The sequence below is a fragment of the Symphodus melops genome, assembly GCF_947650265.1.
Source record: "Symphodus melops genome assembly, chromosome: 15".
Classification (NCBI taxonomy): domain Eukaryota; kingdom Metazoa; phylum Chordata; class Actinopteri; order Labriformes; family Labridae; genus Symphodus; species Symphodus melops.
The window spans coordinates 9,500,332-9,513,260 of record NC_136705.1 but is presented as its reverse complement, the minus strand read 5'-3'; the positions used below and the strand labels follow the sequence as shown (position 1 = coordinate 9,513,260).

General features: G+C 39.6%; 1 protein-coding gene across 4 annotated transcripts in view; it reads left to right on the top strand.

Moving 5' to 3' along the window:
- atrnl1a (attractin-like 1a) overlaps window positions 1-12,929 on the top strand; it is a 232,028-nt gene that overhangs the window by 47,727 nt on the left and 171,372 nt on the right. For 3 of the 4 annotated variants that reach the window (XM_079362623.1, XM_079362626.1, XM_079362625.1), the window contains exons 9-14: window positions 122-305; window positions 3,195-3,349; window positions 8,409-8,493; window positions 10,091-10,302; window positions 11,942-12,060; window positions 12,728-12,844. In XM_079362623.1, coding sequence (XP_079218749.1) covers window positions 122-305; window positions 3,195-3,349; window positions 8,409-8,493; window positions 10,091-10,302; window positions 11,942-12,060; window positions 12,728-12,844 — 872 coding nt within the window. The remainder of the gene's footprint in view (window positions 1-121; window positions 306-3,194; window positions 3,350-8,408; window positions 8,494-10,090; window positions 10,303-11,941; window positions 12,061-12,727; window positions 12,845-12,929) is intronic. The other variant, XM_079362624.1, reaches the window with a different exon arrangement.

Genomic DNA, 12,929 nt, shown 5'->3' with positions numbered 1-12,929 from the left:
CACAGAAGTGAAAAGCAATATTTTTTGCCAAAGCTTAAAAAACTTTTATCAATGATCAAATTTGATCCTTCTGTACGAGTGCACTGCATTAATGAGACTCTCTCTCTCTCTCTCTCTTTAGGGTCAAACTCGTGGCAGGTTGTGTCTGCAGGCGGCGCGGTGGTCCAGGGAGGTTACGGACACAGCAGCGTGTATGATGAGGCCAGCGGCTGTGTGTTTCTGCACGGGGGATACAAGGCGCTCAGCAACAATAAATACGGCCTGGTTGATCACATGTACAAATACCACGTCCACTCCAAAACCTGGTGAGAGCACATGATCATACCCGTACTAGTACTGATGTCCTTGCAGTGACACTCGGTCCTGCTAAAATGAAAATGGCTTCCACATCCACGTTCACTGAGATCAAACGTTTTGAGTTGGTCAGATGAATAAGTGAGTTTGTAGGAAAGAAATCAATGTGTTATGAGTCTTTCTTTTTCTTTCTTTTTTTTTTATTTTTACAATGAAGATGCTTATTTAGTTTTTAGGCTGTTTTTGATACATTAGCAAAACAATGGGAAAAAAATATGTTAAATAAACTTCATTCAGCACCTTCCAATCAAATAAGATCAGTGTTTTGGAAGACGTCACAGCAATTACAGAGTGACATACAGCTAAAGAACAGGGGAAAAGTGATTTACAAACTAAAGACGGATGGTTAAAATAAAAAAATAAAAAAATAAAAAAACATGTATATATTTCAAGAAATTTATGATTGTGATAGTAAAATATTGTAAATGAAGATGTTTGTTTTTGACACCTGAGTATATTTTAAAGCTATTTTTTCCACGTTTAAGTGGTCATTGAAATACAGGAGTTACGTCCTCTGACAACAAAGAGACAGATCCCCTCATACTGTTGAAAACACTGATCATTATATTCATTCTAACACTGATGTTTGATGTGAAACTGCCTTTCAAAGGCAATAATGTAAATGGAAGATTGTCCTTGTCATCATCAGGAGAGATAGTACGATTTCATGTTATTTCGTCTTTACACTTTTAAAGCGCCTTGATATTCAGTAGAATATACTTAATTGACAAATGGAACATTTTTGTTTGATCGATGTGTGTAGGCTACACCTTATATTTACAGATTATGTTGTACACTGAGAGAGGAGGGAGAGTCAGTGAGCTTCAGTCTAAAAGAGAAGAGGAGGGTGAGAATAGAAACATCAGACAGGAGGTCTGACCTCAGGTGACCCCGGGCAGATGGATGACTGAAAGGGGACACACACTGTGAGTGTGTGTGTGTGTGTGTGTGTGTGTGTGTGTGTGTGTGTGTGTGTGTGTGTGTGTGTGTGTGTGTGTGAGTGAGTGAGTGAGTGTGCACCCACATGAGAACATCCTCTGACAAACCAACTGCTGTGCTGTCAATCGGTGGCTCTCACTTTCACGCTGGAATGTGTTTTTGGAGTCAGGTGTCTCTGGAACTCAAGACCAGAACATTTCTGAGCATTTAAGAAATTCGGTGCAGCCACAGCTTCATGCAAAGATCATGACCTGTCTGTCAGCACAACACTCCTGACATGTCTCTGAGGGCAGAGGAGTCTGGTCGAGCCTCAGGGTCCATTATTGCATTCTTACTGTTCTTATTAGACGATCGTCAAACAGTGTTTTTACATGATTTCTTTCAATCACTCTGGTATAGCTAAGGGATACTCATTGCCTGCTCATACTCAAGACTTTGTGTCAGTGTTGGGATTGGAAAAATGGTGTTTAAACATTTCTAGTTAAAAAAAATTTGAGAATATTGTAAACCTTTACAGTCTTGCCAAAACAGCCAGCTTTGATAGATCTATCTGTCCATTGTTTTGTCTTTTCATGTATATGTATGTAGGTATAACATAGATCTGGAATGTGATATATTGATATGAGAATTTTGCACTTAAAAAAAAAAAGTATACTATTTATAAAAGTATTTCTAATTAGGCATTTAAAAGACGCACAAGATTTTGCAGCCTATTTTCTTCAGGCAGGCTTTTGTCAGTACAGAGATGTCTGGACTGTGAAACATTATCTGTTTCATAAACAATAAAAACATGAGTGATATAGCCCAGGGTCTACCCTTGTATCCTTAGAAGCAATCAGAAAATCTTCAATCAATTCTGAAACTACAGATAGACTATACATGTGGGCTTAAACAGGAGTGATATGATCATCCCAGTTTCAAGCCATTTGTTAAAGGTTTTATGGACGAGCTGGAGACATGATGGATGGATGGATGGATGGATGGATGGATGGATGGATGGATGGATGGATGGATGGATGGATGGATGGATGGATGGATGGATGGATGGATGGATGGATAGATAGATAGAGACCAACATGTTATCGCTTAGAAACAGGATCTTAGAGAATGAAGGCAGTGTGGAATAATGTGTTTTTACTTTATTGAACATCTGAGTCAACACAGAATAATGTAAAGGATAAAAAATGTATCTTCTTCTTATTTATTTATCAGTCTTTCTAGTGATAAAGAGGCTCAGTGAGTTCTTCTGACAAATGTCAAATATCAAAGTGTCTGCAGGAAAGTCAGAGCTGCTGCAGTAATGGAAAGAAGCCACTGAAAGTCAGCACAGTTGCTCTGTAATATGTGACCTTTGACTTAACAGGGGACACACACAAACAGAGACCTCCCACACCTTGTGTGTGTGTGTGTGTGTGTGTGTGTGTGTGTGTGTGTGTGTGTGTGTGTGTGTGTCTATTTGTATGTGAATTGCTTCCATTAAAGAACAGTTGGTATGAAGGGCAGTGGCCACAGACCAGGTCACACACGCAGACAGATGCCATCAATATCATGCTTCATGGAGGCACACACACACACACACACACACACACACACACACACACACACACACACACACACACACACACACTATGGGGGGCACACACACACACACACACACACACACACACACACTCACACACTCACACACACACACACACACACACACACACACACACACACACTCACACACTCACACACACACACACACACACACACACACACACACACACACACACACACACACACACACACAATCACTGACAAATTAACACTTTCCTAAAATGTCTCCATCTGCTGAGCTGCATTCTTTTCTCTCTATCTTTGTGTGTTTGTGGTGTGTGTGTATGTGTGTGTGTGTGCAGGCTGATCCTCGAGGAGAGTGGTCTGGCACGGTACCTCCACTCGTCGGTGCTGCTGAGCGGCACACTGCTGCTGTTTGGGGGAAACACTCACAACGACACTTCGCTAAGCAACGGGGCCAAATGCTTCTCTGCTGACTTCATGGCGTACGACATCGGTATGAACAAATCTGACATAATCACACACACACTGTGACAGCACATGCAACAAAAATCAAGCTATCAGACAAAAGGTTGTAAGTTTTTTATTTTTTTAAACAATTTTGAAAACAAATCATTCTATTTAGGGTACATACCAGTGTAGGATTACAGATTTTTGCTGACTTTCTACAAACCGTGAAACCCCAAGTCCCGCGGCGATGAGAGAAAAGCAGCAGAAATCGACCAACTGTAGTAGTTGTGTAGAGAGAATTCCTGACTGCAGCATGTCTAAAAGCTCCTTGTTTGTTTAAAGTGTTATTTAGGGACCTTAAAAACTTAAATCAGAGTTTGATAAAAAGCCATAAATAATTTTAATCCGATAAGCAGATAAGGCTGCATCACAGCCAAAACTACAATGATTTAAACTCCCTTTACAGACAGAGTATTCTGTGAGACAGAAACCAGGAGTGTGTTGGCATAAACAGAGACTGTGATATATGGAGAGGATACAGATGATTAAGGATCCCATCACAGTCTACCCAGTTGCACCATAGACCAGATGGCACTGGGATGTCTCCAGCCCTTGACAACGCCGAGTGAGTGGAAGGAAGCAGGGAGCTTAGGGAGAGTAAAAGAGGGATTACACCAACACTTCACAGGCAGGGAACAACAGGGAGCAGAGAGATTAACAGAATGAAGACAGAGGGAGGGAAAAAAGTCAGATTGATGTACATGTGTGTGGAGAAAGGAGCAAAACGATGGTGAATTTCTTCAGAAGATGAAGTAGACGCTTTGCTGATGCCTTAGCAGGGTGAGCTGATGTGTGTCCTTATGAAGGAAAGATACCCAACTGTATGTCAGCTGATCAATCCACTAGCTGATTCTCAATGTAATCATTGAAAAGTTTGATCGTCAGACATATCCTATACGTCAATAATTCACTTTCCGATTTTCACATGTATTTAATTACGTCAGTTTTTCTAAAGTTCGAGGCTCCTTTTACATTACATTAAACACACAAACATAGCACATCCACACAGTCACACACACACCTACACCTACATTCACACACACACACACACACACACACACACACACACACACACACACACACACACACACACACACACACACACACACACACACACACACATACACACACACACACACACACACACATATTTTTGAAGCCCATTAAAAGAAACACAAATAAACAACATGTTATGGAGAAATTAAAATATGATCACAATATCATACATGGACAAATACACAGTGTGCTGTTATCACGATGTGCTTGTCATTGTGTCTTTTTAGAGGTGTTCGTGTGGAGATTGTGTGGTCATTGGCACACTAAAGCATTGGACTGCACAGTTATCTTTTGAAAAGTATTTGTGAACGAAGCAGCCTCAAGAATGTTGACTTTTCTGTCATTTTCCCAATTCTTTCGTATTTGACACAAAATACTTTTCTCTTTAATTCCATTCGTCCAAAGATTGATCCAATCAGCACTTTGTATTTTTTAGGTCCACTGGTAAACATTTTCATTGAGTATATTGGTGGTCAAATTCAAACTCCTCTCCCCCTCTTTTCTTTCAACGTTCTTGTCACCTTCGCTGTAAATGATTTAATAACCGAGAAAAACACCAGATGGATTTTGGAGTGATGAAGCAGTGATTGTGAGGGAGCAGATTAGAAACCACAGCAGAGAACAAAGGCTGGAGAGAGATATATACACGGAGCAGGAGAGAAATGAAAAGTAAATGAAGGAGGGACTTAGGGAGAGAGAAGGAATCTCTGATGATGGAACAGACTTACATAAAGACTAACAGTATTTACATGATGTGATCTTGTAAATACAGGCAAAATCAGTGATGATAAACATCAAATCATATAGTTACTGCAGTGTTTACCATTTACTTGTTGTGCACTTTTTTCACGCCATCAACACGACCAATTAATGTATTTACACGTCCCTCAACTCTGCTCACACAGAGGCCGAGCTTTACAAATATCATTAATTATTCATTACTGCTCGTATCTGCAGATCTGCACAACTTTATTGTCCACTTGCCACCTTCCTTATAACGGAGACACAGGAGGGAGGGAGGGAGGGAGACAATGGTTTCTGCTCTGTTTTTTAATGCTAAGCTAGGCTAACTGCGATGTACATTAGATTGAAAAAGAAATTGTCAATACAATTTTTAGGAAAATAGCACAAAATAAGGTTACCCTTAAAATAAAGCAGCACTAGAAATAATACGCTGAATGTAGACTTAGTGTAGACTAAGTAGAATCTTTTCTCTTTCTTATCTCTCCTCTCCTCTCCCCTTGCATCCTGCCCTCTCCTCTCCTCTCCTCTAATGAATTGGTCCACCTGTGGAAGTCTCTCTTCTGTGTCCCTTCTTTACATCTTCATTTGTTCCTCCATTACTCCCTGTCTTTGCGCTTGCTTTGACTCGAGCTGTTCTGAGCGCTAATTTGTTTTTGTTTTGCTGCGCTAACCTTGGAGGGGCGACACACACACCATTATTAGCTTCTCCTGCTCTTCTGCTGCCACACATTAGATTCAGGTCGACATGGAAGGCACTTTTCATTTGGATTTAATTCTCCCTCTCGCCCTCCAGCTCCCCCCCCCATCTCTCATCGTACCCCCCTCCCGTCCCTCCCCTCAACCCTGCCACCCTCACACTTCTAATTAGATTTTGGGGGGAAAATGAACTCTGATTAAAAACACGGTCCTCTCAAACTTGACACACACCCACACACTGTCTGCCGAACACGAGCACACCCAAGCCCATGGCATGCTGGGAGTTTGTTTGGAACAAGGTTGGAAGAGGCATGGTATATTGGAGGAGCGGGCTGTGGCTGCAGTTCAAGCCTCCTCCCGCCCTTCTTCATCAAGTCCTCCATTAGTGCAGATCAAATCAAACTGTCAATCAACATCCCCTCCCCCCTCCCGCCATGATCTGGACTCATGATTTTTCTCTCTCTGTCCTACCATGCATTATTAACACAGATTTTCTCATATCCTGAGAGGAAATTAAAACCTGTGCTGATGTGCGTGTCCCTTGGTGTGTGTCTGTCATGGCAGATAAGTATCTGTTGAGCCTATGTTTCTCTGATGGCAGCATCAGTCTCCAGGCGGCTGAGGAAGGTGTGTATGCTAAGTACGGTTCGCTAAAGCTGTAGTCTTTTATTTAATTTAAGGTTTAAATTTGGATAAGTTTTGAGCTGTGGTAGCAGGTCAGGTAAGGTGAACTTTTTACACTTCACTTACAAACAAGTCTTTGAAACGCGACTCAAGACACAAGTTCTTCTCCTTTCTTTACTTTTCAGGCTGGTTATATGTCCCATATGTGAATTAACCATGCAACCACTCCTGTTCATGTAAATCCACTTAGATCCCTTCGGCCGTGTTTTTGTGTGTGTTGCATTTTATCTTAATTATCTCAAAATAATATCTCCCATCCTAACCACAGTTACACCCTCATTCTGTGGGAACTTAAACTGCAACTTAAACAAACACTTTAACAAGAAAAAAAAACAATGATGGGCAGCTTCTTTGTAGAGAATATCAATATCCCATTTTAATTAGATCTCCTGATGGATTAATGCATTATCTGTCAATATACAATAAACAAATATACAGATTGGTATGATGAAATGTGGCATTATTCCCGGCCAAACAGTAATGATACATGACGATGCATGTTTAATGACATTTTGGAAACTACAATTATTTACATTGATAGTTTTCTTTTTTACTTAGATTTGAACCCAATAACAGCTAACTGTTAAGCTAAGGAAAAAGTTGGACTCACAGCTCTCACAAAGTAAACCCTCAGCTGTATATTTCGGAAATTTAAGAGGACACAGACATTTGACGTCCCTGCAGTACTTAGTAAAGCTTATTGAGTGCTGCAGAAGTGACGCTTTTTGCAGCACACATTTGCCATATGTGTTTTATAAAGTGTGCATGTCTCTAAGCAGTGAACGCTGGGAATGTCTCCCAAGGTTTTTTCCTCAGCAGAGGTTCAACATTTGACACAGGGCCTTACAGGTTATATAAAAAAGTTTGTCAAGCATCTTCTTACCCTCTTTCAAGCCTTAACCCTTTATAGGGCACTCATTGAAATACTTTGAAATTCAAAAATTCAACCTCAGTGTTATTGTGAGACATAACATAACTTTATTTCTTTAAAAAAAAAAAAAATCAATATGGAGAAAAAATTAAAATGTGTATAAACTAAGGAATTATGGTTTCACATAACAAAGCCATCACTATGTCCTGTGCAACATCTCTGGCTCAGAAGCTCAGTGTAGATGAGGTTTTAGCAATCTGGTTTCCCTGGGTCCCAAACTATCTGCTCTCTTCTCCATTTGCGTTTAGGGATGGATCCTCTGGTTCAGTGGCATATACCGTTTCATTTTCAGGGGTCATTAATCATTAGAGAGGGCTTAATCATGTGTGTGTGTGTGTGTGTGTGATTACCACATTTGCTGCTTCGAAGTATTTCAAGTCATAGATTAACTTCACTAAAGACAATTGCTAAACAACCATGATTTTATTTATAATATTGAACTCCTCAGACTGAAATAAGGATGGGGGGATGCAGGTGGGGGGGTTATCCTCCTGCATCCCCCCATCAACATCATTTTCAGTATTCATAACACATAAATATCTATGTTTATAAAATATGGAGTTCATTTTCTAAATACAGGCTAGGCTAAGTCAAAACTATAAAATAATAATAAATAGACAATTCAAAATGAAATCTTTTAGTCAGTAGAAATTGTCCTTTTGGTTATGAGTAGACTGCAGGTTGTTCTTCAGGTGTTTGTTATTGGGTAAAGAGACTAAACACTGTAATTGTGTGTATGATGAGAAATAATACAGTGTGTGTGTGTGTTTGATTAGAAATAATCTAAAAAATTACAAAAGGAGGCTTATATTTGGGATAAAAGCATCATGACAAAGAAAAAAAGACACACATTAGATAGAGGACATTTAAAAAATCCTTTAAACAAACCCATTCACGTTCAAACTTTTTCATTTGCCTTGATGTGTCTCCTCAGCTTGTGACGAGTGGACCATTCTGCCTAAACCGGGGCTGCACCGGGACGTCAACCGCTTTGGTCATTCTGCTGTGGTTAACAACGGGTGAGTTTTTTTTTTCTTACACACTGTCACTGAATTCTCATCTAAATGAAGCTATCCATGCATTATTCCTTGGCAAATTTTTATATTTCCTTAAAATCTTCTTGCAGTGTCTTCCCTGTTTGAAAGCCTCAGTAGACTTTCACTTTCCTTGACACAGATCATTGTTTTTGGGGTGATGGTTGTTTATGGATTGACCCTTTTATCTCAATTATATATTTTGTTTCTGTTCATACGCATCTTGTCAACTCTCACTTGCAACTCTGAAGCCTGGTTTCGAAACCTGGGCTGTATCTCAGCTTCCTCGTCTCTACTCTAAAAATGTAGATGTCTCACTTGTTTGGGTCTCAACACACTTTTTTTACACTCTCTTATGTTTGAATGTATGAATCTGTTGTTATAACTTCATGAACACTTATTTATATTTTTGTCATCTTAATCTGAATTCCTGTATTTTTTTGCTGTTATCACAGACGTCCAATACACGAAAAGAAACCCGAAACAAGAATAGACAACAGCTTTTTTGTTGATGCAACTTAAAATGCTCAGCTAATGAGTAAAAAAAAAAAAAAAAGTTCCAAAAAAACTCATAGCTTCTACACATGTATAAAATGAGTGCAGTTTTCCCCCCCATTAGACTCCAATGGGTTGATGGCCAGTTTAGCTGCTCTGCGGCAACACATTTTACATGTTGGTGACAGTGCCACCAAGTTCAAAATGCATTCAGTTCCATTGATTACCTCCCACGAGCTGTATAACTGACCCTGATCCTTAACACTTTGATTTCAAATGTCAGTTTGAATGTTTTTACATGGAGCCTAAAAAAAAAAGAAACCAAAACAACAGAACATCTATTTTTTTCTACTTTCTGGGCACATCCAGTTGCGACAGAAAGCCAAAAGTCAGGTTTCAGCTGGTTACAAGAAAGTTTTCTTTGACACTGTTGCAAAATCAAGTGCTTGCTCATGGATTAACATGGTATCTCTCTGTTTTTTCTCAACTATCCTGAGATAACTTTTATGATTCAGCACTTTTAAAAAAAATGAAAAAATTATCAAAGATTTGAAGTGTTTTATTTAAATGGATAATTTGAATCATGAGCTTTTTTCATGTTGTTTTTTCAGTTTTTTAAATGTCAGTAAATGAACGACTTTTAATTTGTTTTGATTGGACTTTCTGTATTGATCTATATGCTGCTTAAATAAACAGAAGTTTTTAATCAATTAAAAAGTAACTTTTCTGTAGGCTGCAGGAGTTTGTCCACGATGCTGAGTTGACTCCTTGTTGAACTCAAAAATAATGGTCTGACCCTTTAACACCGATTATCCACCAAAGTCAGCGATGAGCACACAAATGTCAGCTTTGAACTTTAAAAGGCCAACTTCAAACCACTCTTAAAGCAGTTGTATTCCCCCAAACCAAAGTTCAACTCTTGTTTTTTTTTTTAAAGTTCTTTTGCTGTCTTCTGTTTCTACCTCTGCAGGCTGACATCTCTTTACTTTTTTTTTTTTACTTCTGTCTTCATGTAGCTTTTGTTGCGCTGCTCTCTTCAACAGATTGCCCTTGTGATTCAGTGTAACCGTGTCTCTATGTTTTTTAGCACAATGTACATCTTTGGAGGTTTTTCGGGACTCCTTATGAATGACGTGCTGGCCTACACCCCTCCGTCCTGTCCGGCCTTTTCTAACCCAGCTTCTTGTACTGCTGCGGGGCCGGGCCTCCGCTGCCACTGGGTCAAAAGTAGATGTGTCCCCTGGGAACCAAACCCACCTGAGAACATTTTTCCTGCTCCCTTTTGCCCCACAAGACCTGGTATGTAAAACAAAAAAGGTTAATTTGTGCAACCCTCTGTTTTCGTCCCTCAATATTCTCTCTGTCATTCCGCCATCTTTAATTGACATGAACGCCACAGTCTCAGATAAGTTGTTCCTAAATGGTCAATTGTTCATGAGAATGTTTATTTTAAAGGTTTTGGCCTCAGAAGTTTGTTTGCTTTACATCCCTGTCAGAGCGGTAGATCAGTACAGCAACAATTACTCACTTTGAAGCAGTAACGGTCCATCTGTATTCCTCCTCGTCTGCTTCAGCCAAGTATATTTGCACAGGGTTTTTTAGGGATTCCATCTCATGAAGTAGTCATAATAATTCATGGACTGTTGGCTAGAACAATGGCACACATGGACTGACTACATGTTAATGCCCAGTCATTAAAAATGGTCTTCTTTAGATAAAATCTATCATGTGTTAGTTTTTGGCATCGTTATAGTTATTTATTGGATCAGATTTGTTTCTGTTAAATTATATATTCAGTGTGAATGTACTTTAAATATGCTAAAATTGTGTACAGCAGCACAAAACAGTTGTGTATTTAAAGGAAAAAGTACAGTACATAAAAATGCTAAACTTATTCTCATGGAGACTTCCTAGATATATTTTTTTAGTAGTGAGTCAATCCAGGCAGAGGTACAAAAATGGTAAGCAGGAATTAGAAGTAAAAAAAACCACACAAGGTCAGAAGCAGAAGAACGCTGGAAACTCTACTACAAGAGACACGACGAACTGGCACAGAGTGAGGGGAAGGCAGACATTAAATGCTGAACAGGGGGTGGAGTTAACAAGACACAGGTGAGACACATCAGGTAATCAGCAGAGTGGAAAAACACTGGGGAGAAAGACATGTAGCCAACAGACTTGACAGAAAAGGGAGGTGGAGTTAACAAGACACAGGTGAGACACATCAGGTAATCAGACAGGAGGGAAACAAGGAACAAAGAGCACAAGACCAGAAACTGAGGACAAGAACAAAGTAAAACACAAGACATGATACATGAGGAAACAGAAATAAACTTAACCCTTAAACCGAGGATGTGACAGAAGTATGGAAGTTGGCCTTCCATATGTCCTAGTTGGAGAGGTGCCAGGTCACTGCCGGACTATTGCCAAGGTGCCACGCTAACCTGTGTAGCAGCCCCACTCTAACATCTTTCTATTAATGCATGTCCAAAGGCCTATGTGTGTGAGAAGCTTGTCTCTGAATATTTGTATATATAAGAAAAAAAGTAAAAAATAATGCTGTTCATCATCAAATCCTTTCTTATACCTTATCAGACTGTGTAATTAAAAAATAGTTTTATGTTTATAATGAATATAACCCTACAAAAAAGGGACTGAAAGCTTTGGCTTGTCAAATAAGGTTGATGAGAACTGCTCACTGTACAACCCTATGTAGGAAGAGGTGAAACGGATGACTAAACTTGACACCTTATTTTGCCTAAATCTTCTCCTCACAGGCATGTGACCAACTCCTACATTAAGTATAAGAGAAAAGCCTCACGCTAAAACACTAAACAACAACCCAGACTAAAGGAAGGAAAAAGTTTATTTACATCTACATAATGTTGTTGTGTGCATTTGTGTGTGTTTATTGTTTGTATTTTATGTGCTCCTGCAGACAGTACGGATGAGCAGTGTTTCCGGTTCTCAGACTGTGCGAGCTGCACTGCCAACACACGTGGGTGTCAGTGGTGTGAGGACAGGAAGTGTATCTCTGCAGCCAGCAACTGTACTGTGGTGAGTCCTCGCTGGATAGAGCAATGCCAACTCCAAATAAAAAAAAAACAACTTGCCACATTCTGTAATAGATGAGCTTTTTGAAAAAAACAAACAAACAAACAAACAAACTGTGATTTCGCTGATCCTAAAGTCTTTCAAAGTTATTTCTGACTGAAGAAGACGTGAGGCCAAAAGGGCTCATCATCTTCGGGGGAGAATTTAGGAGGTGGTGTTCTGGCATTACCAAAATGAATTATGACTTGGAATGGGGAAAAATCTTTTTAGAAAAGTACAAACACAGTGAATTAATGTCCAATTTAACTGAATACTTAAAGATAGAATTGCTTTATGAAGAATTCCTGTGAAAGGTATATTCAGCTGTTAGGATTAAAATGTAGCCTAAGATAACAATAGAAGATGTTATATTTAGCTATTGATCCTGAAAGTCAGCACTTTTTTTCCAAATTAAAAAAAGTGGATATCCATTATCCCATCATTTAAGGTTTCCATACTGTATTTATATGAGTTCAATTTAGACCTTGCTCAATCTGTCTTCTCTTTCTCTATTTTTTCTTCCAACCCTGCTTTCTCTGTCTTTCTCTGTATGTGTGTCTGCATTTTGCCTTTGACTGTTTGTGTGTGCTTTGCTGGGTTGTTATATCCGTGTGTGTGTGTTTGTGTGTAGCTGACTCTGGAGCTGGCCCAGCAGCATGGCGGCGCTCTGTCTCTGTCTCCCCCACCATCCATGTTGTCTGAACATCAGCTGAGCTTGTGGAAGCACGGAGGCAGGAGGAGGGGACATGTGTGTATTTTCTGACACTCGACACTTCCTGTTAAGCTGCAGGTCAATCTGGTCGCATCGTATTGGGTGCAGAGGTCAGAGTAGA